Genomic DNA, 26,455 nt, shown 5'->3' with positions numbered 1-26,455 from the left:
CAACTCAACGCCCTCAAAACTGAGGTGATGGTGTTGGGGAAACATCCTGATCGGTGGGGTGCCAGCTGGTGGCCTAAGGAGCTGGGACCTCCCCCCAAGCCGGTCTCCGAACTCAAAAACCTTGGCGTCTGGCTGGATTCCAAACTAACCTTCTCGTTCCACACTAAGAAGGTGGCATCCACATGCTTCGGCATTCTGCGTGGTTTGAGGCCTATCCTCAATTTTTTCGATGCCCCCACATGCCAGATGGTGGTCCAAGCTAGCGCACTATCGAGGCTCGACTATGCGAGCTCTCTGCTCTTGGGCGCCAACCAAGCGGAAGTCCTGCGACTTTAACAGGTGCAGAACGCGGCAGCTTGATCCCTGGTGGGCCTGCCACGCTTCTGCTTAGCCCGTAGCACAATCTTCAACCTGCACTGGCTGCCAGTAATCAGGCGCATAGAGTTCAAGGCCCTCTGCTTTGCCTTCAAAATTCTGAAATCTGACACCCCTATTATCCTTCAGCACCTTTTGTCTTTGTACACCCCTTCGCGCAGTCTTCGCTCTGCTGGCCAAAATTTGGCACTTGCCCCCCGATTTCAGAGATGTAGACTGGGTGGCCGATCATTTATGGTCTTGGCCTCTAAATTATGGAATGCACTTCCTACCTACATCCGCACTCTTGATGACCTTTTTGCTTTTAGGAAAGCTGTTAAAACTCATTTCTTTCCTCTGCCCTACTAATTACTCCCTATTTTTTCTGTGTTATTAGTTATGTTACCTTCTCCAGTTATAGCGCCGGGACGCCCCTTAGCTGGGGCAGCTGTGCGCTTAAAAATCCAATTAACATAACATAACATAACTATGACACTGAGTGTCTAAGACAACTGGGTGATAGATGATATTACACACCCCTCCCCGCCAACCCGACTACACATCTCAAATGTACAATCAGTGGATTGGTTGAATCAGCTGAATGCCAAGGATGGATCAGCTAGAAGGAAGCTGACTTTCTGGTTAAAAAAAGACCCAAGGGTACCGTATTTCTATATTTTACCCAAAATCCTCAAGGGAGTAACACCTGTCCCTGGCCGTCCGATAGTATCAGGCATTGACTCTGTCCTTGAACCCCTTTCGCAATTTTGCGATAATTTTCTCCAACCCTTAGTGAGAAAAATCCCTTTGTACATCCAGGACACGACCGACATGTTACGTCTGCTACATGATTTTGAAGACAGTGCCCACATCGACTTCCTCATTACCCTCGATGTGGAGGCCCTCTACACTAACATCCCACAGAGGGCACACTAGAGGTCATTGAGGAAGTTTTGAACACAGGTCCTTGGGAATCACCAACGCCTACCACATTCATCATGGAATGTGCAACACAAGCCCTAACCGAGAACTACTTTGAATTCAAAGGGCAATACTACCACCAAACACAGGGAACCTCAATGGGTAGTACATTTTCCCCCAGTGTAGCCTGTCTGTATATGGCTGACTTTGAGACAAGACATATCACCGGACAGACCAACCCATACTACTCCAACATAACATTTTGGAAACGTTTCATAGATGACATCTTGATCTTTTGGGTTGGCAACAGGGAATCCTATAATGAGTTCTTTGGGTGGATCAACACTCTTAACCCTTACCTTAAATTCACCATGACGGCATCAGCCTCCCAGATTGCATTTCTAGACCTGACCATCTTGGCTGTAGGAGGTAAACTGAGCACTACCATGTTCAGAAAGAGCACAGACCGCAACAGCAACACACCACCCGAAAGCACTCAGATTCAACTTGCATTTTGGGCAATTTCTAAGGTTCAGGAGAAATTGTAGCAAGACACAGAGCTACAAGTTAGAATCCAAGATACTTTCTAGAAACTTATGCAGACAGGGGCTACCCCACCAGGAAAATTGCCCAGGCCAGGAAAAGTGCTCTGAACAACCACAGAGAGAGCCTCCTGGAACGTAGAGACAAAGATCCAGTTGACAACCAACCTATGACTTGCGTTACTACATTCACACCAGCTTCAAATGGAGTGAAAAAAATCTTGACACAACATTGGCCAATTCTGAACACAGGAATGCTTGAATTAGAACCGACCCGGTTCGCATTCAAAAGATCAAAGACATCCTTGTCCAAACTAGCCCTAAAATAAAACCTGCATTTTCACAAAGCACTCTTTGGCAACTACCTGCAGTTGTGGAACACTACCCCTGCGGCTCATGTAGTGCTTGTCCCTACACAAGTGTATATAAAACCATTGCACTAACCGACTCCTTCATGTGGAAACGAACTGCAACAGCACTAACTGCATCTACCTGCTGATCTGCCCACGTTCAAAAGCAGAATTTCTGTTTTACTTTGATTTATTTTAAGCTTAAGCCTGGCCTTCCCCTCTATTGGTACCCTCATATTCCCTTTACAAACATTTTCCAAAAAAGGATGAATAACATTTTTTGTAAAATTTGGGAAAGAGGGCACACTTGGTGTGCGCATTTCTTTATTAAAATGGTGCCAGGCATTCTAGAGTTCACCATTACTCTGGCCTGTGCACCCTGGTATCGATTTATGAGCATTGCAGAGAATTGAGAGGGGAATTTAAACATTGGCCGGCTAAAAAGTAGGGTATCCTAGTTCACAAGACCAAATGCTTTTTAAGCATCGATCATCATAATTAACACTTTTATTCAATTGTTTGAAAAATATTTTATTGTCTGTGGCAAAAACTCTGTGTTTGCTGACTTAAGACAGCCTGCAACAAATCTGCACTGATCTTTATGGATTAACAGCAGGGATTATTCAAGTTGCCAGAAGTTGTAGTCTGTATTTAGGCGGCTAATGGGTTGAGATGAGTTAACATTCTTAAGATTATTACCTTTCTTTGGGAAGCTTACAATGGCTGAGTCCTTAAAAGAAGCAGGAACTTACTTCCCCACATGTTTTAATATAGTTAAAAAGTTCAACAAAAAAGGGCCCAAGATCTCTCTGCAAAGGTTTTTTTAAACTCTGAGGGAAATCTGTCATTCTTTATGCCTTAGCATTAGGCACTTTTTGAAGTGCTTCATACATTTTATTAGGCGTGATCATATCTAGCATTGCCTGGGATTGAGAATTCAGCAATTGAGGGAGCTGGATGGAGGCATAGTACATCTTTATACTAGCCATGGACATTGTATACTTCATTTAGTAAATATTTCTGTAATGCTAAGGAAATACTTGAGCAAATTTTTACTGTTCTATTGCTATTCTAAGGGTGGTAGGGTTCTCAATGGATTTTATCTCAGCTTTTTCATTTTTAATTCAGGTAGACCAGGTTGTGAACTTGCCTATATGTTGGCTTTTGTCATATTGTTTGCTGGAAAGTATTAGAATGATTTAGTTCCTCCAGGTTAAAGAAATCTCTTAGTTATTGTACTGCCATAGCTGTTTGCCCAGCATAGAGCTCTATTCAAACAGCCTTCTACTTGCTTTTGTGATGTTATCTACTGCTAATTGCACCGCCATTATTTTGCATGCACATTCCTTACCACAGTTCACTTTAAAGGTGATGGCCATCCCTCCCTCTGTGACCTTGAAGTCTTCCCCTATTGCAAACAGGGAGGCTGTATTCCTGTTGAATCCTCTCATATCTGCTTCCCAATCTGGATTCGACAACAGAGATCTGTTGAACTGCGGTCTCAGCCTATCTCTACTGGCTGATCCGAAGTCCACCCCAATTTAGACAACCAAGGGATCAGAGAAGGCACTGCTTCAAGTATCCTTTCACACCCTGCTGATCGCCTGAGAGACTAAAAAACAAATCTATGTTATAAATTGGTCTGAAAAGCAAGTATATTGTGCGAAGCCTGGTGATCTTCTCACCAAGGATCGACCAGCTGAAAGCTTGTTTTAAGGCCATCAATTATTTTTTAGTTTTCAATTTCAGCTACTTTTTGCTTTGCTTTGTCAGAAGTATGCACAGTCAGGTCCTGAATCCAATTAAAATCTCCTCCCCAAATCTACAGGCAAACTGCCCGCAAAGCTATATTATGGACCTAAGAGAGTGAGTCTACATCATTGCTGATAGGACTGTAATAGGTGGCTAAGTTTAAACGCATCCCCATTCACAGCAACCCATCCCTCACCCATAGCGATCTACATTGAGGATCTCGAATCAACTGTCGGACATCTCAATGAATCCTTCGACCCAAATAGGGTGCTACCTCCCTTACTGCAAATTGAGCACCTGTGAATATTTATGGAGAATATGAATCTTTGAAGTATTGCTCTTGAGGTTGGTCTCCTGTGAAAAGACTACTTCAGGTGAAAGAGATGAGGACCACCTCAGTGAACTCCTGTATTTTCACTTATTATTTTTGCCATTAGCATTACAAGAAACAACTCTAACCTTCACCATCGCAAGAGAAATAGAACATACTGCCTGCCGCAGCTCTATGTCCACATTGACTAGATACTTCAACCAACCCCCTGAAGTGTCTTTTAAAATTAAATCCAACCATGCCAGCTTTTCCACGGCAACCCCCCTCCTTCCTTCCAATCTTATTTCTGCTCTTTTTAAATTCATGCAAATGAGCCCCACCCCTTTCTGACAACCCCACCCTCAGGAACCTCCCTGACCCCTTGGCAGCTTCTCTTTCCTAGGAGGGGGAAATTGCCTGGCTTATTCCTTGCCACTCATGTGATATTGTGCCCTGGAATGGCACCTAAGGTCTACTCTCTAGTGATGGCCATCGCTCCTTCACTTATCTAAATAAAGCACTGTTTTAGGTCTCGAACCCAGACTGGCGCAGCAGCATTGAAAATCCTAACACGTATACACTTGATTTTAGAAATGCATAAAACCACTTATTCTTTATCATCAGCTAAATGTTGCAGAAGTTTGCTCGCCTATTGAATCAAACCCAAGATGTGAAACAGGCCCTTCACAAGAACTTTTACTTATGATTGTTGCACCATGACCGCTTGAATGCCTCGTTTCTTTAAACACGTAGATTTGAACTCACAATGGTGCAGAGCTGCCATTTCTAACATATCAGAAAAGATATTAGTTCAGCACAAGTGGAATCCCTTTTGCTTAATGGCAGCCAATAACATTGATTCTTTTATACGAAAGTCTACAACGTAGAACAAAAATGGTCAAAGGAGTTTAGCATCTACTGGCTGATGAAATGGAACACATTGAACCCTCATGATCGAGTACTGATCCGTGCTGAGGGACAGCCTGGGAAGACATGGATTGAATTAAGTCAGAGACACGGTTTTTGGATCTCGCCACGCCACCTCCCTCTGAAGTGTATATTTGGCTGATTTAGTTGCAGGATATAATTGTTAATGTTCCCAAGCTGTATCTGTACCTCACTGTAAGCCTTCTCTTGTACATTTTGATCACACTTATTTCTTCCAAGACCACTTGGAGAGTTTCTCCCAGATGAGTTTCATTAACAGGAATTTCTGCGGCAGCTCCTCCTATTTCACTCTGGATACGTGTATGAGCTTCGGAGGTCTAATGAATAATGCCAGTTTGAGATGGAATCCAAAGCTAAAGTGGCTTTTCTCACAGAGACATGGACCGATAGTTCCTCTGGTCCAGACCTGGTCAAGGCTACCCCGCCTGGGTATCAAGGCTTTACCCTGGATCGGCATGGAAAAAAGGGAGGAGGACTGACAAATATGTACCACGACTCGCTCACACTGACCTCAGAGCCTGTCTCTAATTTGAGTTGTGAGGACTTAGCATTTAATATTTATGCTGATAACCGCAGAAATCTTAGGGGCTTACTAGTGTACCGCCCACCAGTCTTTTTAGACTCGGTGGGGTCACTATTAGAAGAAGGAATGAGCTTAGAATCCTATTTTGTGTTGGGCGATTGTAACTTTTACCTTGAAGATTCCACTAATTCCGACACGATTCGTTTACAACAAATTATGGAGGCTGGATGCCTCACTCAATTGGTGGAACCCCCACGCATGAGAAAGGCCACACACTGGATGGCATATTCTCTAATAACAAGGATATAGGGAATATTTCAGTCACCCTTATTCCGTGCTCTGATCACTGTGCCATTCACTTTGAATTGAATACCATTGGGCTCACCCTACTATTATAAAACCAATGCAAGAGATTGCTAGGGCCTGGGCAAAATTAGACATTGCGAATTTTGATAACCTTCTTGTAAACACATTGGCGAACCCCCCTCCCAATGTGGATGAGGCAACGGAGATGTACAGTGACTGGTTAATAAAAGGTAGTGATGCACTTATCCCTATAAAAAAAATGGATCCCAAACGAGCCTTACCCACGGCTCCTTGGTATTCCGATGAACTTAACGCTAAGAAGCTGGCATGTAAACAAGCCTAAAGGGCATGGCGAAAAGTTTATATCGAAGAGGCTAAAACTAAATATAAAATCCGCATCACAGAATACAAACATTTATTGTTAACAGTAAAGAAGGACTACTACTCAAGGCACATTGAGTCGGCTAAATCAGATGTTAAAGAACTTTTTTAATATAATTATGAAACTATCTACCCCTAGTATTGCCAAAATTCATGCCTACTCTGATTTTTGTAATGAAATAGTAGGCTTTTTTAAACAAAAAAATGTATACTATTTTTATATCCTTTTCTGAAACAGCTACAAAAAAACAAATCAGCACTAAAGCAACAGGTACGGGAAACCCTGGAGCCCTACTGTCATTTAATATGAATGAATGAATGAAAAATGTATTGTTCAGTTACTAAAAACTTACAATTAAAACAACATTATACAATTCTTCTTACATTTCATACATTATTAACTGCATCATTGCTACCGTACATTCCCGTGCTGTGCTGCAATTTAAAAAATCCCTTGTTATGTGACAAGGTCAACTCGTCATAAGCACAGCACAGGTAACACCCATGACGAGTTGACCTTGTCACAAGCATCGAAGGGGTTAAGACCACATAATTAAAAGAAACTTTTCATCAATGTATAAAACCAAATATAAATAAAACCATCCTCATTGTCCACAGTTAAGCAATTTCTTCCCCACTATTTCTATAAACTTCCAAAGTCTACCCGTAAATTGCACACTTGCCCCATGTAAACTGGCTATGACTGCTTGTCGGCATGTTCGTATAATTTGACTATTAAAGTCCAACCTTAACAGCCTCCTACGTTCCTCTACTAGTGCAGGGCAGCTACAGATGGTATGACAAATGTCTTCCTTCTTGTAATAACAGAGGCGACACACCCTCTCACTACTCATCAATTTCCATGTAGGGGCGTCTCCAAGAAATTGGCTATTTCCAAATCGGAGATTCATCAGCTTCGGCTTTGCCCTTTGGCTATTTGAGTCTTCTAAATATCTTTGGGGTTTTAGCATACCGGACGAACCAATAACTGTCCATGCATGGGATCTCTTTGCCAGTACTGCTTTATCCCATAAAGACGACAATTTTTTGCTGCACCCATTTATAACTTAAAAAGCCACCTGTGAAAGAGGTAAGGCCCATAGTTGTTCCGCATTGAATGTATCTATCGCCAGTTTGAAATATTCATGGGCCTGCTTATGTTTATTATCGCATATTGCCTCCCAAACCACTGTCATAAGCGGGAAATTATTATCCCTTCTAATTTTGTGGCAGAATTTTAAATAAGCTATTTAGGTTCTGTCGTTTAAGTCCGAACTCAAGTCGGATTTGTGCCGGTGAAGAATGTCGCGGAAGATTAAACAGGCGTCGGTAGGTCCCTGTCACTAGCTTATCTATGGTATTGTCAGTACAACCTCTTAAGGTCTCTACTCCATATGCAAGAGTTGGCATATGTTTAACTGACATCATTTGTAATAGTTGGTTAAGGGGAAGCCCTTTTAAGTTATTCTGAAGTTTGGAAAATGCAGCAATTAATGAGTTGTTTCTTCTCTGTAGTGCAGCACACTGGTTTTTACCCGTGCCACTTGCATCTATTATAACACCCAGATATCTATATTCAGTGACAGATTCTAATACAGTCCCCTCCATTCTCAATTTTGGTCTTACAGCCAACCCTCTAGTCACCAGCATTGTTTTTGTCTTTTTTAAGTTAATCTTTAGGCCATGAGTGGAGGCGTACTGTGCACTTTCATTAATTAATCTCTGCAGACCCACCTTGGTATAGCTTATTAAAACAATATCATCGGCATAAATTAAATGTGAAACATGAAAACCTGCAACAGTCGGGGAGTGAGAATTCATTTCACTAAGCCTTGATGAAATCCCAGCTAAATACAAGTTAAATAAGGTTGGGGCCAAAACAAACCCCTGCTTCAGCCCCTCCCATATCACCATTTTTTGGACAAAACTGTGCCTTGGCCCAACCTTACTCTCGTCCAAGTATTAGTATATAGCAATTGTATCGCTCTCAACAAACTCGGTGAGATTCCCATTTTCGTTCACTTGTTCCAAAGAATATTTCTGTGCACTGTGTCAAAAGCTGAGCTAAAATCAATAAAACATAAGTAAAGGTTCATCTTACGGCTTCTAGCCATTTCCATTATAAGAACTAGCATTTGAATATTAATAATCGTCCCCATGCCTTTAATAAACCCTGTTTGGTTTTTTGGGAGTAAATTACTGGCAGCAACCCAGTCCGTGAGTTCTATTAGCAGACACTTAGCAAAAAAGTTTGCTTCGCAATCCATTAAAGCTATAAGTCTATAGTTAGCAGGATCCGAGACTTGACCAGCTTTGTAAATCCGAGCCAAAATTGAGCCCCTCCATTTTTCTGGGACTTCTTCCTTCCATAAAACATTATTGAACAAGTTACACAAGTTCTTTGCCCAATATTGTGGATTTTCTTTAAATAGAGCTTGAGGGAGTCCATTTGTCCCTGGTGCAACACTCTGTCTGCTGAAACTTATAATTTTTTCCACTGTTGTCCACTGGATCATTTGCTGGGTGTTTTTCCTTTCATTATCACTGACCCTTGTATTTTCTACTGAATTTACTTCTGTTGGATTTATCATATTTCTGTTGTAACCTGTCATTGATCCCAAATGCTTCTCCGAGACTTCTTCCAATATATTTGACATCAGTTGTTGTTGTTTCCCACCATTGGCTTGGTTGACCAGTCTCCAAAATTCACGTGCATCTTTACATTTTGCTGCATAATTAAATTTACAACAGAACTGATGAAGCTCAGTTTTTGTTTGTATCCATACTCTTTTTTATAGAGTGACCTCAGTTTTGGTAATATCCTACTCCTGACATTAGAGGATGGTTGATTTCTAAGCACCCTCAGCGCATTGTTCAATTTCCTTCTCGCTATCATAAGTTGAACAGTCATTTTTTCGGGAAAAGATGTAGCTGATGTTACCATGCCTTTTGAACGCACAGCATTTTTCTCCCCTAGATTAGTTATGAACTGCTCCCAGATGGTCAATGGATTTGGATCTATTCTATTTAACTCTTCCACCCCCTGGTCTCTTGTGTGCTGTTCGATCTTTTGTATATTATTTACAGTCCAGCTTATCCTTCTATAGGTCAGACCCATAGGTTCCCCTAACTCAGGGCCGCTTTGTTCGTGTCGGGTAATATGAAGATTGAGGCTGATCATTTGTGGTTAGTGATCACTTTCCAGTCTATTTCCCACATTATAGCTTATTATTGATTGGTATAATGGGAGATTTTGCCGTAAAATGGGTTGCCTGAGCTGGGAGGTCCGGATCCACTCTGCCATTCAAAACTCGAAGGCCATGATGCTCCAGCTTGATCAATGAATTTTACCCATTTTTGTCTAATCCTTGTTTAGCTGCATCAATTGCCAGGATATGCCAAAATGTATCAATCTCCTCTAATATTTGTCCAAGTTTTGGCTATTTCTCCAGTGGGCTGGACTGATCATTTTTGGTGTCCGTCTGGCTACCTCTCCCAGAAACCCCCATTATTCGATCTCCTAAGCGGATCCCTCGGCGGAACTGGAATAAGCTCTGGCTAGAGGACCTACATTACATCATGGCTGAAGAGCCACTAGGCCTGCTGCTCAACGTCACCTTGGGCTACGGCCAATTCTGCAGCTGGATTACCAAGGCGCTCGATATATTGGTGCCCATCATCTCAAGTAAATCCAGCTCCAGGCAGTCGAGTCCTTGGTATGACAGTGCCCTCCGCGCTATGAAGGGTTCATGTAGACGGGCAGAAAGGGAGTGGCGGAAGACGTATGATGTCGTCAAAAAAACCACGTATTTGGCTTCCGTCAAGCTCTACCATCGAGCTATTTGTGGAGCCCGTGCGGCGTTCTATGCGACGGAATTCCGTAACAGCCACAACCCATCGAAGACCATCTTCAAAGCCCTCAAAAATTTCATGGCTAAGAGAGCAGTTCCGCAAGTGGACGGTTCTACCTCCCATTGTGAGACCTTGGCCGCTTTCTTCTTGGAGAAAGTTAAGACCATTTATCAGTCGTTCCCCAGTACAACGCTGCCACTCATTCCTCTGAATGGCCCTCGCAGCTGCCCGGCATTACACTCTCTCCCTACTCTTCCCTGAGATAGGTTTGTCAAGTTGGCACAACGAGTCAAGTCCGGTTCTTCTGCGGACCTGCTCAGACCTGCCCTCTTTAGAGATCCCTCTTTTCAGGGGCGCACCGTAGTGTGTTCGCTGATTACCCTTTCCTTGACTTCAGGTACGGTTCCTGCCAAGTGGAAGCAGGCGGTGGTTTCCACGATCCTGAAAAAAACATCATTGGATCCTTTAAAACTGGAAAACTACCGCCCGATTTCATTGCTTCCCTGGCCGGCCAAAGTCATGGAGGCTCACGTCAACCTGGCTGTATCCGAGCATATGGCCCGGGCCAATGTCCTCGACCCTATGCAGAATGGGTTCCGTGCTGGCCACAGCACGGAGACCGCCCTTCTGGCAATGGTAGAACATCTGTGGAGTGTGTTGGATGCAGGTCAAACGGCAGAGCTTATTTTATTAGACCTTAGCGCTGCCTTTGACACGGTGTCCCATCGCATCCTTCTGCACCGCTTGGAAGACATTGGCATCTGTGGCTCTGCTCTACAGTGGTTCCGTTCCTTCCTTAGCGATCGCTCCTTCTGCGTTGTCACCCCTCCTTTTCAGTCCAAATTCCATCAGCTGGACCTGGGGGTCCCTCGGGGCTCCTCGCTGAGTCCCACGCTTTTCAACCTGTACGTGCGGCCGCTGGCTGATGTCGCCAGGCAGTGGGGCCTAACCATGGTCTCGTATGCCGACGACACGCAGCTAGCGGTCACGATCAGCGGGGATGTCGAACAGGATGCCCCCAGGTTCCGAGATGGGCTGAGAGAGGTGGCCAGATGGATGAATAACAACTGTCTCCAGCTGAGCGCGAAAAAAACTGAGGTGATGATCGTTGGGAGGGGAGCGGATCGCTGGGGGGACATCTGGTGGCCTCTGGAGTTAGGGCCGGCCCCAACACCAGTGATGGAACTCAGAAACCTGGGAGTGTGGCTAGATCACACCCTTTGCTTCACTACCCAAACTAAGAGAGTGGCGGCATGCTGTTTCGGTGTCCTGCGTGGGCTAAAGCCGGTGCTCAAATTTTTTGATGCTCCGACGAGACAGTTGGTTATCCAAGCGACGATTATCTCCCGGCTGGACTATGCCAGCTCGCTCCTGCTGGGAGTTAACCAATCTGAGATCGTTCGCTTGCAGCGCGTACAGAACGCGGCTGCGAGAGCAGTGGTGGGTCTGCCGAGGTCCTGTCCTATTTCCAATACTCTGCGCTCCCTACATTGGTTACCGATCAAAAGCCTAATCCACTTTAAGGCCCTTAGCCTTGCTTTTAAAATTTTAAAAGGGTCGGCACCTGAGATCCTCAATAATCTCTTATCCACCTATGTTCCGACTCGCTCTCTCAGATCTCTTGGGCAATGCCTTGCGGTTATCCTGCGTTTCAGGCTTAGCTGCATGGGCGGTCGCTCTTTTCGTGTGAGAGCTGCGGCTCTCTGGAACTCCCTCCCTTTGGAAATCTGCCTGTTAGAGGATCTTTTAGCATTCCGTAGGGCCGTGAAAACTCACCTGTTTTAATTTCTCTTATACTGACTTTTGCATTTCTCTGTTTTCTTTTGCGTTGTGTTATGTTCACCTTTTCCTTGCGCCAGGACGCTCCTTAGCTGGAGCATCTGTGCGCAAAATAAATGATAATAATATAACATAGCATAACATCCCTAGGCGCCCCATGGAAGAAATTCATATTGAAATCCCCTGTCAAGATTATCCAACGGACTGGCTTCATCATGCTGATTGTTATTAATAGGCTCAGTATTATCTCTATTGTTTCTTTTTTTTGCTGCCAAGAGGATAAATGTATACATTTATTATCATCAAAGAAGGGATCTTATTTCCTGTGCTAACTGGCCAGACCTTAATTGCTTGAATGTTTGAATGGTTAATTTCCACTTCTTCGATCTTCATTTTTAAGGCCACTGAAACATATATGGCCACACCTCCGGCTGCTTGCCCCTTCGATTTTGTTTTAATTGCTGCTTTGCTATAGCATAAGTATGCTGGTAACTTAATTTCCTCCTGTGCCCATGTTTCTTGAAAGAGGATTATCTGATATCTTCCAATATATGTTAGGAATTCACCATCGTCCACTTTTGCTGCCAAACCCTCTATGTTCCATGAGCAGATGTCTACATTTAGTGCCAGAGACTCTACATTCCATGCACGGGTGTCACCTTTATTTTTGTGGTCAGCGAGACGATTTATATCCTGTCATTCTCTTACACCTTTGTCTGTCCTGACATTCAAGGCACTCTGTAGCCAGGACCAGTCCGACTTTAAGTAAAGAGTTTTGCTCTCCTTGGCTTCAGTGTAGATATCAGCCTGAAGCGTAATATTGTCCCTTAAAGGGGTAATTGAGCTACTCCTTGCCCCTTTCAAGACCGTCATTGTACCCAATGGCTGATTTTTATTGCCCATTTGTGGACTTTTCGTTAGTTTCTGTCTTCCCCTATCACCTTCTTCATTGACCCTCTTAAACTGTGTGTCTCCACCCTTTGGTTTTAGAAACTGTGGATAGGGTTCCTCCTTTTCTCTTATCATCTAAATACCCCATGTTTCAAATGTCTCTTTTTCCGCCCATAGTTGATCCGCTACCTCAGCAGTCGTCCATGTGATCATTGTCGCTTCCTCACCTCCCCACAACGGGTTACTTACAAATGCAACTGAATGTATATCCGTGCACTCTATGGGCTAGATGTAGGTAATTCCCATTTACAGACTCTTAAATACCGAATTTTACCGATTCGGTATTTAAAAGTCTGTAAATGGGAAGGGGGCAGATTTAGGTAATTTTAAAATCGGAATTACTGAATCTGTAAAATTTGGTATTTACTGATTCTGTAAATACAGAATCGGTATTTCCCATTGATTCCTATGGGCTTTGAAGCCCATAGGAATCAATGGGAAATACCGATTCTGTAAATACAGAATCGGTAAATACTGAATCCTGCAAGGGTGCAGGGGGTGTCACTTTGACACCCTCTAGCACCCCAAGTACAGGCTTGTGTGCAATGTGGCACACATACATGCCCTAAGGGCATGGCTGTGTGTCACATTGCACAGGTGTGCATGCACAGATGTGCATGCACACCTGAATTCGGTATTTTACCACACAATAGGATTGTGTGGTAAAATACCAACTCTTAAGGGCCTGTGGCACTGTAAACTGTGCCACCTACATTTGTAATTACAGAATCGGTATATTTACTGATTCGGTAATTTACCGAATCGGTAATTTTACCGAATCGGTAAATATACCGATTCCGTATTTTTCAGCCCCCTACATCTGAAAACCCTAATACCGGTCGGAAACGGCCAAAAACCGCCGTTTCCGACCGGTATAAGGGCTGCTACATCTGGCCCTATGTGTTGTAAAGCCTCTATTTCCTTGGTCATTCGAATCATAGACCCTCTATTTATTCGATCAAAGTGACCACTTGATTTATATTTTGGCACAAATGTCATTTTACAATGAATACTAGGCAAGCTGTGCTGTGTTGTCCTGTCCTTTTGACCCTGCTGGATCGTGCAGACTATATCCTGCTGAATGTTCTTAACCTGCCCTGTTTCATTTCAGTCGTTTCCCAATTGACGTTCCTCCTTCGATCGTTGCCTCTGTTCCCTTTGGGGCTCATCATCATTCCTTAGCGATTTATATGTGTTCCTTTGGAGAGGGAAGATACAATCAAAGTACTTAAGGTGATTAAATCCGGAGCACCTAGTGACCCTTGTCCTGTGCAAGTAATAAACCAATCCCCGAAACTATAAGCACAGCACTAACTCCACTACTTAATGCCATTTTGACCGCAGGTGTGTTCCCAAACGCATGGAAAAAGGCATCTATTCTTCCCCTTTTAAAAAAGAACAATTTGGACCCTAACAACCCAATAATTATAGAGCTATTTCCAGGCTCCCTTTCCCAGCTAAGATACTGGAGAAGGTCATGAACGCCCAACTTAGTGAGTTTATCCATCTTAATAACTCTCTGGATATATCACAATATGGCTTCAGAGCCTACCATAGCAACGAGTTGGGTCTGTTAAAGTCTACAGTGGAGATTAGAGAAGCTATGGATAGAGGTGGATAGGCGGTACTCATCCTGTTGGATCTATCCGCAGCTTTCGACACCGTTCATCACGAAATATTGATGGATCGGTTGTCGGAAGTTGGCGTCAAAGGTTCTGCATGGAGGCTATTTATTACTTCTGTGCCACGTGTATCTTCTCTGTATTCTTGCTTTTTTAATTGTCCTTTTTTACATAGTGACTGTTTTCTATGTTGTTTATTTACTTATAGTTCTTTTGAACTATTTTTATTAAATCCTTGTCTAATTGAAATTATCCTGAAATATTTTATAAAGTTGTGATGTATTTGTTAATAAATTCTGTTTTAACCTCACTTTGAAAATGGTCCTTTGCCCACATAACATTTATTTGACAAGTATTTTGTCTGCCTAGGTTGTTATTTACATATATTATTTATCCCTGACCTAGGAGTACAGTTAGTTCTTTGCTCAGGGGGTCCTTGTTTTATACACTACTGCATGGAGGCTTATACATTCCTTCCTATCCAATAGGTCGCAGATCGGTGTTCTTGACGGGATTGCTTCGGAACCTTTTTCGCTTCCATGTGGGGTGCCACAAGGCTCAGCACTTAGTCCGACATTATTGAACATTTATGTGGCCCTACTAGCGGAAGTTATTAGGTCTTTTGGATTTCAGCTCACCTCCTACGCTGATGACACTCAGATTGTGTTATCACTGACGGAGGGAGTTGAAAAGGAGACTGGGTCCCGTTTTCATGATTGTATCAGGGCTATATCTAACTGGATGTCCTTCAACTGCCTAAAATTAAATTCCTCTAAGACCGAGGTCTTGAAATTTGGGAACAATCCCTGGGTCTGGACTCCAGAGTGGTGGCCTGAGGACCTTGGTAAATGCCCGGAACCTGTTAGGAAAGCTAAGAACCTCTGGATCTTGGTGGACACTAGGCTCTCCATGGGAGAACAGGTGAGCATGGTGTCCTCTGCCTGCTTTTTGGTTCTAAGGGTAATCAGGACAATTAAGGATTTTTTGACTACAAAAAATTTGAGGACAGTAGTAACAGCTCGTATACTGTCACGTTTGGATTATTGTAACTGCCTATACCTCAGTGCCCAAGAACAACACCTTAACCGACTGCAACTGGTTCAGAACGCAGCGGCAAGACTGGTGACTGAAACTCCTAAGTTTGTTTCTGTTAGAATCGAACTGAAAAAATGTCACTGGCTCCCAGTGAGACTTAGAACTCGCTACAAAGCTCTTTGCACTGTTTTTAAGGCAGTGAATGGAATTGGTCCAGAGTTCCTTAGACATAGGCTACAATGGTATATTCCAGGTAGGAACCTAAGATCCTCAAGTGCTAAACAAGTACATGAAGCCTCCTTTGAAAAAAACCACTGGGGAGGTAAAGGTTTTATTGTTTGTGCATCTAGAGCTTGGAACGACCTACCGTTTATGCTTAGGAATGCCCCGGACCTCCTGTCCTTTCGCAAGGGTTTGAAAACTTTGCTCTTTTCTCAATTAAGCTATTCCCCTCTCCTTCAGTCAGCTCCTAGCACCAGGACACCTTCGGGTAACCGTGCGCTCTACAAAAATAAATAACATAACATAACATAACATAACATGCTAACCTTTCTTTTACTGTGTTTACTGCTTGTGACAACTGGGGTGCGTGATCTCTTACTGGAGCCATGGGAGCCAGAGAAGCCGGCTTATTATACCTGCCCCCAACACCAGAGTCATTAATTATACCCTGCCATCCCCTGCTGAGGATTTCCTCCACTTAGACGCAAACAGTGGGTATGTTGCTTTCTCACTGGGCATCGGATTCAGCAATGTAATTGCTTCCAATGTCTGTCAATCACCCAGAACATTATCATTATCCTGTATCTGCAGAATCATGCCCTTCGAAAACAGTTGCCTCCTGCACAGAAGAAAAGGACAATTGATTAATGTCCATCTGGTCGAACAAGTCCCCTAGCTGATTTTCCATTGAGCATCTGATAGCGCCTTCTAAATTAATATTATGCTCTAGATCTGGCACAACTCACTCTGTCACACTCAAATTTAGCCGTTGCGCTACCTTCACCTCTCTCTTCTTCCACATTTGAACAAAGGGGCATGTTTACGAAGAAATGTTAGAGCGCAGAGCTGTGCCAAATTTGGTAGCACTGCGCAACGATAATTCCAAAATGCGGGGATGCACCATATTTATACAATACAGCACACCCCTGTGTTTTCTCTTATGCTGGTGATAAAACGACCTACCCTGGGGCAATGTAGGCTCCCTTGCACCATAGTGCAAGGCTGCCTGAGTGAAAATTGGTGGAGGCAGGCAGCAGCAAGCAAGAGCTGAACCCAGGAAGGCTGCCTCTGCCACCACCATAGCCCCACACCTCGCACCAGGGATGCCTAGTACACTCCTTACCGAGTTATTCTCCTGCTGTCAGCCTTCTCCACGGTTGATAGTGCTGCTGTTTGGCTGTGCTGTAAGCGCTGAAACTGAGCGTCCTCCCCTTGCCTGTCACTGCACCTCCTGCCAACAGGATTGCACTTCTTCGATCTTTCCTGTTCTTCTGGGCCCCCAGGATGCTCACTTTTCACCGCTCACTGGAAATGCCATTAGCAGTGCTGCACGAGAACTGAGCAGCGGTCTTACCGGAAGTGACCTCATAGGTGCGGAGAATGATGGGAGCTCTACATTCCCACCTATATTACGTACCTTGATGTTGAGTAGAAGATGCCATGCAAGATAGTTTCACAACACCATTTATTTAAGTTTCTAGATACAACTCAGGAGCAACAGTGTCACAGCCGGTCAGGTCAGCATAACCACTCAGGTACCAACTGTCAATTCAACTGTCAAACACAGAATATCAGCTAGCATTCTAGAATGCCAGCTGATGTCATGGCAGGGTTAGTGCAAGGGCAGGGGAAATACATGGAGGGGACAGGAGCCTACAATGGACAAGCGGCAGTGCAGTCTATTAGGGACAACACAACACATCTCCTTCACAAAGGGAAAAAAAAGAACAATGGACATGAGGGGAACAAAGTGGGTGCCTTACCACCACCCCCAAAGTTAATCACACAAAAAGTCTTTGAACTTGCTTGGCATGACCACAGTAGGTCCGCATCTACTGGAGGTGATTCCCTCTGTAGTTGGACCACACTCAGACTCCAGTTCTTCCTCTGATGGTCCGTTACTGTTGGCACTGGAGGAGTCAGTCGGTTTGCTTCTGCTGAAATCTCTGTTTTCTCCTATGGACTCTATTTGCTCCTGATTGAAACGAGCATTGTCACTCGTGTTTTGGAGGAACCCTTGTTCCCTACTTTCTGCTCCCTCTTTCTCCAACTCGTCTTCAAACAGCCAATCAAGGTTCAAAGTCCATAAATGCCTCCTTTTCGGCTGGTTTGTCTGTTTCAAACTCTTCTACACTTTCGCTTTCTCTATTGTCCTTCTTCTCACATCTAGATAGTGCAGATGCATGCTGAACTTTTCCATCCTGAGAAAGGCCGAATTGCAAAATAATTTTTCGACAACTAATGGCTGGGTGAATCTGTTTTGCCCTTTTTTGATGTGTCCACTTCTTTTTACCCTCACCCTATCTCCTACTTTGATGGTAAGAGGTTTGCACCAGTGTTTTATGTCAAAACGGTTTTTGCATACGTTTTGTGCTTTTTGTACATTCTTTCTGACCTCTTCCGCAGACCAATCTGCCTTTCTACTTCTCTTAAGCCAACCCACATTGTCTTTGGATAGTGGTGCTCTTCCTCTCATCATTTTGAATTGGCTAATACCTGTGTTCGTCCTTGGTGTTATTCTGTATGCCCAACTCATTTTCTTTACTTCCATTTTCCAACATAGCTCGTTTTTGTTGGCTAGTTGTATGGTTCCTTTCAATATTCTGTTAAATCTCTCCACAGCTCGGCTACCTGCTGGGTGGTATACGGATGTGGTTTTATGAATAATACCGTTGCTATCTATAAACATTTTGAAGGCAACCCATGTAAATTATCTGCCATTGTCACTGACTACGGTTTTGGGAATCCCTTCTCTCGTGAAAACACTGTAGGGGAACCTGACAATGTCATTGGCTTCAACTTTGTGGAGTACCTTGATCTCGGGCCATTTTGACAAATGGTCCACCAAAACCACAACATACACTGGTTCCCCTTGATAACGTAAGGGGTCCATGACATCTATGTCCACACTCACCAAGGCATCTCAGGGCAAGGCAACCGATGCAAGGGTGGTTTCAGTGTAACCTGAGATGTGTCAGAGTTTTTGCATTGGACACAGTTCCTGACTTTCCTCTCAATTTCCAAATCACAACCCGGCCACCAATACCAACATTTTATTCTTTGTTTAGTCTTATTGATACCCATATCCCTTTTATGGCATATGTCCAGGATTCTGTTTTGTAGTGTTTTGGGGGGGTATTACCTTCTCTTGTCTTAAAATTAGTCCCCCCTTCTACTGACAATTAATCCCTGAGTTCCCAGTATGGTCTCAATTCATTACTAATATGTTTTGTGCTTGGCCAACCATTCATAATATGTTTGTACATTTCTTGTATCACCTCACCCTGTTCATATTCCTTCAACAATACTTCTCTATGAATGCTTGGAAATTCTTTGCTAATGTTTGCCACACAGAACTCATCTTCCCTACATTCTTCCCCTTCATTTCCTGGTAAGGGTAAACAGCTGAGAAAGTCCGCCACCACGTTTCTAGCACCTGATAAATACTGTAAATCATAGTTGAAGTTCAATAACCTGACTGACGACCGTGCCAATTTTGGAGAGGCATTATATACTCCCTTCTCAGTTAACACTTTTGTGAGTGGTTTATGATCATACCTTAGAATCACTCTTTTCCCCCAAATATATTGATGGACATGCTCCAAACCCCACATGAATGCCAATGCCTCACGCTCAATCATCGAGTATTTTTCATCAGTGGGGGTGAGTGAATGTGATGCAAAGGCAATTGTCACTTCCTTTTCCTCTGATCCAATTTGCATTTGCACGGCATCAATTCCTTTTACGCTGGCATCCATTGTGACCACGCTTTTGAGACCTGGGTCAAAACCCTGTAGTGGTGATGCTTCGCAAATTTTGTGTTTAAGGGATACAAGCGCCTTGTAGTAACATGCTTATCATTCCAATTTGTTTTTACTTTTGTTGAAAAATGTCATACAAATTTTTAATGAAATTCTATGAGCCCTAAGAAGGCTCTCAATTTCTCCCTAAACTGTGGCCCTGGAGCATCCTCAATGGCCTTAACCAATTCTTTCTTCGGTTTTAAGCCCTATGGTGTGATTTCATGCCCCAGGTATGTCACTTTCTTCTCCACAAACTTGCACTTGGCATACCCTGCTGTCAAGCCACACCTTTGTAGAATTTCGAGTATTTGTGATAGCTTTTGATCATGGTCTGTTTTGTTTTTCCCATTACAAGGATGTCATCTTGAAAGGTGAGCAAATTTTTGATGTCTTTAAAAATCTCATGCATGAGTCTTTGAAACAGTGCCGCTGCCGATGCCAGGCCAAAAAGTACTCTCTTAAACCTATAACATCCGAACGGTGATATGAAGCTGGTTAGGCACCAGCTGTCCGGGTGTATCGGAACCTGGTGGTACGCTGCAGTTAAGTCTATAGTTGAGAATACCTTCAAGTCTTTTGTCAATGACAGCATTTCATTCATTTTCGGCAGAGGGTACTGGTCTATAAGGATGTTTTTGTTAAGATCGCGTAAGTCAATACATAATCTCAACTTGCCATTTGGCTTGCGTGCGACCACCAATGGTGCCACCCATGCTGAGGATTCCGTCAGCTTAAAGATGCCTGCCTCTAGTAGCAGCCTTAACTGTGTCTTGACTTCCTCCCTTATTCTGAATGGTATGTGTCGCACTTTGTGAATACATGGTACAGCATCTTCTTTCAGTTTTTTTTGTGTTGAAATCCTTTCAATCTTCCAATGGTGCTGTTGAGAACTTTAGTAAACCTGTTCACAATATCAGTATTAAGTCTCTTATCCTGCTGTGTTAATAATACTGGCTCTGTACTGTTAGGATTTAGCATTATTCCTAACCTGACTTGGCCCTTCCACCCTAATACAGAATGTCCCCTAGCTGCAATGTATACTTTACTGGTAGTTTCTCTGTACTTAAATTCAAATTTCAGCTCTTTATACCCCACTAGCTCTATGGGTTCTCCTGTAAATGTCTTCAACGTGATGTCAGGAGATTCCATTCTTTGTCCAAGAACATTCTGAAACTTCTCTCTTCATACCTTTCTATTGACAATAGTACATGGTGACCCCGAATTTCAATATTTACTCCTCCGATGGCAACTTGCATATGGGTTTCTTTTTCTTATCTTTCTCCTTTTCTTGCTCCTCACATGGATTGTAATCAGACTCATCCGATGAATCTTCTTCAGATTCTGCGCTACCCTCAACTAACCTGACCCTTCCCCTCACCTTTCTGTGACGCACTTTTTGAAAATGTCTCATTGTTCCACAGTTGCTACATTTGACATTCCGTGCCGGACATTTCACTCCATTAGCCAAATGACCATGGCTTCCGCATCTGGGTTTAATCCATCACCGCTCTTTAGCCCACTCTGCCACCCGAGTTCAGACATGGCCATATGCAAATCAGTCTGACCCTGTGCCTCATGGGAACAGTCCAGCCAGTATGTGGATTAAACCCAGATCTGTTGACTGGGTGTGAGTATTTGATTGGTTCAGATGCTCTGTCCATCACCACCCCCTTTTGTACCACTTTGTTCGCCATAAGTTGGCAGGGTATGCTCAGACGTGAGTCCCTTGCTCACTTTGCCACTGGATTCAAGCAAGCCGGGCTGAAGACGGCTGAAATGCCAGAAACCGGTTCTCAGAAGCTTGTTTCCGGTCCAGGGAAGCTATGGCTTGGCAGTTCGGGCTGGACTGTTCCCATGAGGCACAGGGTCAGACTGATTGCCTATATGGCCATGTTTGAACTGGTGTGGCAGAGTGGGCTAAAGAACGGTTATAGATTAAACCCAGATCTGTTGACTGGGTGTGAGTGTTTGATTGGTTCAGATGCTCTATCCATAACCACCCCCTTTGGTACGACTTTGTTCGCCATAAGTTGGCAGGGTATGCTCAGACGTGAGTCCCGTGCTCACTAAGCCACTGGAGTCAAGCTATCCTGGCTGAAGAAGGCTGATAGCCAGAAACCGGTCCTAGGATGCTTGATTCTGGTCCAGGAAAGACATCGCTTGGCAGTTCGGTCTGGACTGTTCCCATGAGGCACAGGGTCAAGACTGATTTGCATATGGCCATATCTGAACTGGGGTGGCTTGGTGAGCAAAATAACGATGGATTAAACCCAGATCTGTGATTGGGGGTGAATGTTTTGCCATTGTGCAACATTCTGTCCATCATCTTGTGTGTTTCCGCATCAGTAACATTTATGCTGCTCCCATTCTTTTTCTCCACTTTTCTGCTCATTTCTAGCTCTTTCTTTGCTTTTATTCCTGTATTTATCCTTCTGCCAACTCCTGTTGCCACTTATTTTAGCCACCACTTTAGGTTCCTCCTCCTTTGTGTTACTCTTATTTATTTCCGCTTTGGCACATCTTCCTGTTAATTTTGCTCGTTTTACTATATCAATTACATTGTTAAGTGTTTTTTCTCCTTTTATCTATAGTGCATCTTGGATGTTAGGTGCACACATGACTATCTGGTCTCTGATTAAATCATCATGCAGTTCCCCAAATTTAAATGTAAGTGCCACATTTTTTAGTATAGCAACATAGTCCTCAACGTTTTCAACTTTCCCTTGCTTCCGGTGGTAACATGTATACCTGTTTACTGCAACACAGACTGTAGGCTTATAACAATTGTCTAAGTCTTCCAATGCATATGAAAACACATCCCCTTGTTCGCCTTCCCATACTTTCTTGTTTATCGTATAGTACACCTTGATGCCACCTTTAGACAACACAACACTTGACTATAAGTATATTGTCAGGGTACACATATGTGGAGTAGGTATACAAAAACTACACAAACCTTTTGAAATTTTGTCATCAATATTTGTGTACCATGATACTTTAGCTTCAATATTCAAGGGCATTGCGGAAATTTAATCGCTTGCACTTCAAAACGTATTTATGTTGTAAAATAAAACATTTTGAAGTCTGAACCACAATCAAAAGAATTTCAGTCTTCCTGCTCTAGTGGAACATAGGAAGACAAGTGGCTTACGAAAGCCTCACACTTCATTTGTAATCTTTGAGGGCAGGGGTAGCAGGGACAGTACCAGGGGTCTAGGATAGCAGTCGCTACTCCTGAAACGGTAAAATGACTTCCATGTCATAAGCAAGCGCTGGCTCAGCAGGTGCTTGAAGAACTTAATTAGAGTTTCATATTGCAAACAGCACACCAAATACAAAGTACATATAATCAACTGGATTAAAGAAGCCAGAGAGGACAGGCTAGGTCTGCGCCAATATCTTCAGGTAGACAATAGAAAAAGGAAGAAATGTACAACTCATTTGAAAATGGCCATTATGAACTTACTCCACCATGAAACAAAATTATTATTTTTAACTTGACATTGTCTGGTTTTATGTAGTTGATCTAATGGAACGCAAATATTCTTTTAATATAAAATAAAGACTTACCAGTTTTATCATGTTTGAAGATTTTGGCTTGACATTCCTTCTCAAGTCATTCATTAGGTTGACAATGTCAATTTGAACATGTCCATTCATTGTGTCCAAATTTGACAATATTTTCTGAAAAAGATAATCAAGACAATAATTCACCCAATGCAAAGGTATTGGAGTACATTTATTATTTTTAATGTATTTATTTAGAAACTTAAACGCGCACAGCTACCCCCAACAGGGGTGCCTAGGCACTAAGACAGGTGGTAGATGCAGGTACCAGATGGGGCTATGGGCTGGAAAATAGCCAGGTCTTCAGAACACTTCAGAAGATGGTTTCAGATTCGGCCATACGCAGGGAAAATGGCAGGCTATTCCAAGTTTTTGCAGTAATCATTGCAAAAGATCTGCCACCCATTCTGGATCATCGGAAACAGAGAATCATCAAAAGGCGTAAATGATTTGATCTAAGTGAATGGTTGGACTGAGAGTGCTTAAGACAAGCTCTAAGATAGCCTGGCCTGAATCGCTCTAAAAGCCAAAACGAGAGACTTGCCTTCATATGTTTGATCCCTGGAAGCCAGTGGAGCGTCTTCAAGTGGGGTGAGATCGAGTTGCGATATGGGATCTTACAGATCAGCCTAGCAGCCGTGTTTTGAACTATCTGCAAGTCTTTGATCAGGTAGGCCGGTGCAATTGCATACATACTATTTGCATACTCGAGATGTGAGGTTATCAGGGCATAGAACAGAGTATGTGCAATTTACCAAACCAGGTGGAGGAGACCTCGTTTATTTGGGATTTGCAGGGTAACTCATTATCAAACCAGAACCCAGGATTTCTAGCTGAGTCCACAGGTTTTGGAGGGGGATTCAGCTCAGAGGGCCACCAGAGTAGTGGCAATGTGAGGTCTTTTTGATTAAAAAACAACACCTCGGTTTTGTCTAAGTTGAGCCTAAGCGTTAAGTAAATGATGAGGCTTGAGTGAAGCAATGCTTATCTTTCAAATAGTTGGTATCCAATGAGTTTTAGGCAAAGGGTTTTGGGTCTGTCACTGCTTAAAAAATACCCATTAAAGCCCAAGTGGAAGATTCTTTCCCCAACATACGTTGACACATGTAGTGTGAGATCTACAAAGCCATTATATGATTATAAACTTTTCAATTTAAAAAGTCGCAGGTTTTGCAACTAGAAAATGGCATTTCTCTAAAAACATTTTTAGCTTACTGACCCATATTGAATCACAATTAGGGAGGGGTGCAAAAAGGGCATCCCATCCTGTTTGCAATTTGATATGGTATGTATCAGTGGTTGCAAACTGTAGATCAGCTACCAACACCTCAATGGAGGTGGAAACCGATTCACAAAGGAACACAGTGCTCCCTGTGACACTTTCCCCCTTGCAAATACTTTTGGGTGCCCTTAGGGAAATTTTGCTGTTTTTCTAATATTGGAATAATATCATGGGGCAGAATATCACAGGTAAGAATAGAGTTTTCTATTGAATTAATAATGCAGACATATTTACAAACAGGAACTTCTTACCCACACATACATAACTTCACCAACAAAAATGCAACATTGCGCATCCAACCCACCACACTAAAGATATCACTCCCCTCACTCAGTTAGCTTCACTCTAACCTGTACATGGAGAGCAATCAATATAAAATCGCACAAGGCCTCCCAGACCATAAAACAACCTTACAATCTTCGAACATGTATGAAGACATGGTAACATTCAGTCTATACCAAAACCCTTTCTGTGATCCTCCCCTCCATGCAGCATTAGAATAAACACTGTAACATTGCACTTACTCCTACACCCACCACCCAGCATTAATCATAGAAACTTCACCCATGATAACAAATAAGGCTTGGCAAACTCCCACCAGCCCTGGCACCAACTTTGATTTCGATCCAACGTTCACATTCAAAACCACACACTCTCCCATGTATCTCAGAGCAAGCACCCAACTCATCCGCTATCAACACCTCCAAAAAATACCTGATGCAAAAGCTGCTTCCTAGCCCCCTCCTTCCCTTCTCCTAACTCTTCACTCCCCTCAGCTAACACAAACCCCAATAGAAACCAAAACAACTGCCCCTGGAACAACATCCCACTATGCAATAGCACACTTCGAACAATATGAGCCAACATCAGACTGTCAAAAGCAAAAACAAACACACTCCTCAAATATGGCAAATCAGCTGCCTAAAAAAAACTACCCAGGGTCATGCCATAGATACCAGTGATAATAGGCCAAACAAGATAAAGACAGAAACAGCAACCCCTGACTTAGCCACGCACCCTGACCTAATCAACGAAGGATGATATGCAGTAACACAGATACAGCTGAGGAGACCATGTCAGAAAACATTTACATTACTTTTCTCATCGATATCTGGCCAAATTACTTCACTATAAATCTGATGAACCTCCTAGTGCCAAACCCCAGCTACACAATAAAATGGCTTGACACAGTGAGGGCAGAGAGAGAAGGGTAGATGCAGTAGTTCACAGGTATACAATACAAATCAACATGTTCACAAAGAAGATATAGTCTACCTTGGAATGCCATGCCTTGGAATATACCTGGTCTCAGTGAACAACAGCTCTTCACGGAACAACTGATAGACCTCATATTACATTAAGCCCAACTCAAAACTAATAACATACTTCTTGGGGACTTCAAAGTACAATGAAATGACGCTAAGAACACAATGATAACACAATTGAAAAATGTATTGGCAAACAATGGCCTTCCACAACACTTCAAGAAAACCATCCAACTAAAAGTGGCCAACATTGACCTTTTCATAGCTAATACTGACACCCTGAACACAGACTCATCCAACCTATAGAAAGGTTGGATGACCATATCATACTTTTCAAACTACACTTTGAATACCAAGCAACAAAATGACAAATATACAATATATGCTGGACAAGGAATACCATACAAATCAATATTGATACACTAGCTACAAAGTTCATTTCCCACTTCATGCTACCAAACAACCAGCACTCTGTAGATGACCTGACTACACACTATAACAATACAATGTCTAACATACTCAACAATGTTTTATCACTAAAGCTCAAGAGGTTTCAGAACAATTCATCATGCTCATAGTTCAACGAAGATGAATGAAGAAAGAAGACAGCTTATAGCAATAGAAAAGAGAAGGAGACACAATCCTTCCACCTTGCAAGTCACCTTACTATGCCAACAAAGAAGCAAATGT

General features: G+C 43.0%; 1 protein-coding gene across 1 annotated transcript in view; it reads right to left on the bottom strand.

The window, feature by feature from the left end:
* LOC147706972 (cysteine-rich venom protein-like) overlaps positions 1-26,455 on the bottom strand; it is a 229,107-nt gene that overhangs the window by 122,483 nt on the left and 80,169 nt on the right. The window contains exon 3 of the mRNA XM_086925608.1: positions 23,222-23,335. Coding sequence (XP_086781734.1) covers positions 23,222-23,335 — 114 coding nt within the window. The remainder of the gene's footprint in view (positions 1-23,221; positions 23,336-26,455) is intronic.

This window comes from Lissotriton vulgaris, chromosome 6 (assembly GCF_964263255.1).
Source record: "Lissotriton vulgaris chromosome 6, aLisVul1.2, whole genome shotgun sequence".
NCBI classification, from domain to species: domain Eukaryota; kingdom Metazoa; phylum Chordata; class Amphibia; order Caudata; family Salamandridae; genus Lissotriton; species Lissotriton vulgaris.
Note: the sequence above shows the minus strand (reverse complement) of the source record. Positions and strands in the feature narration are given on the sequence as shown.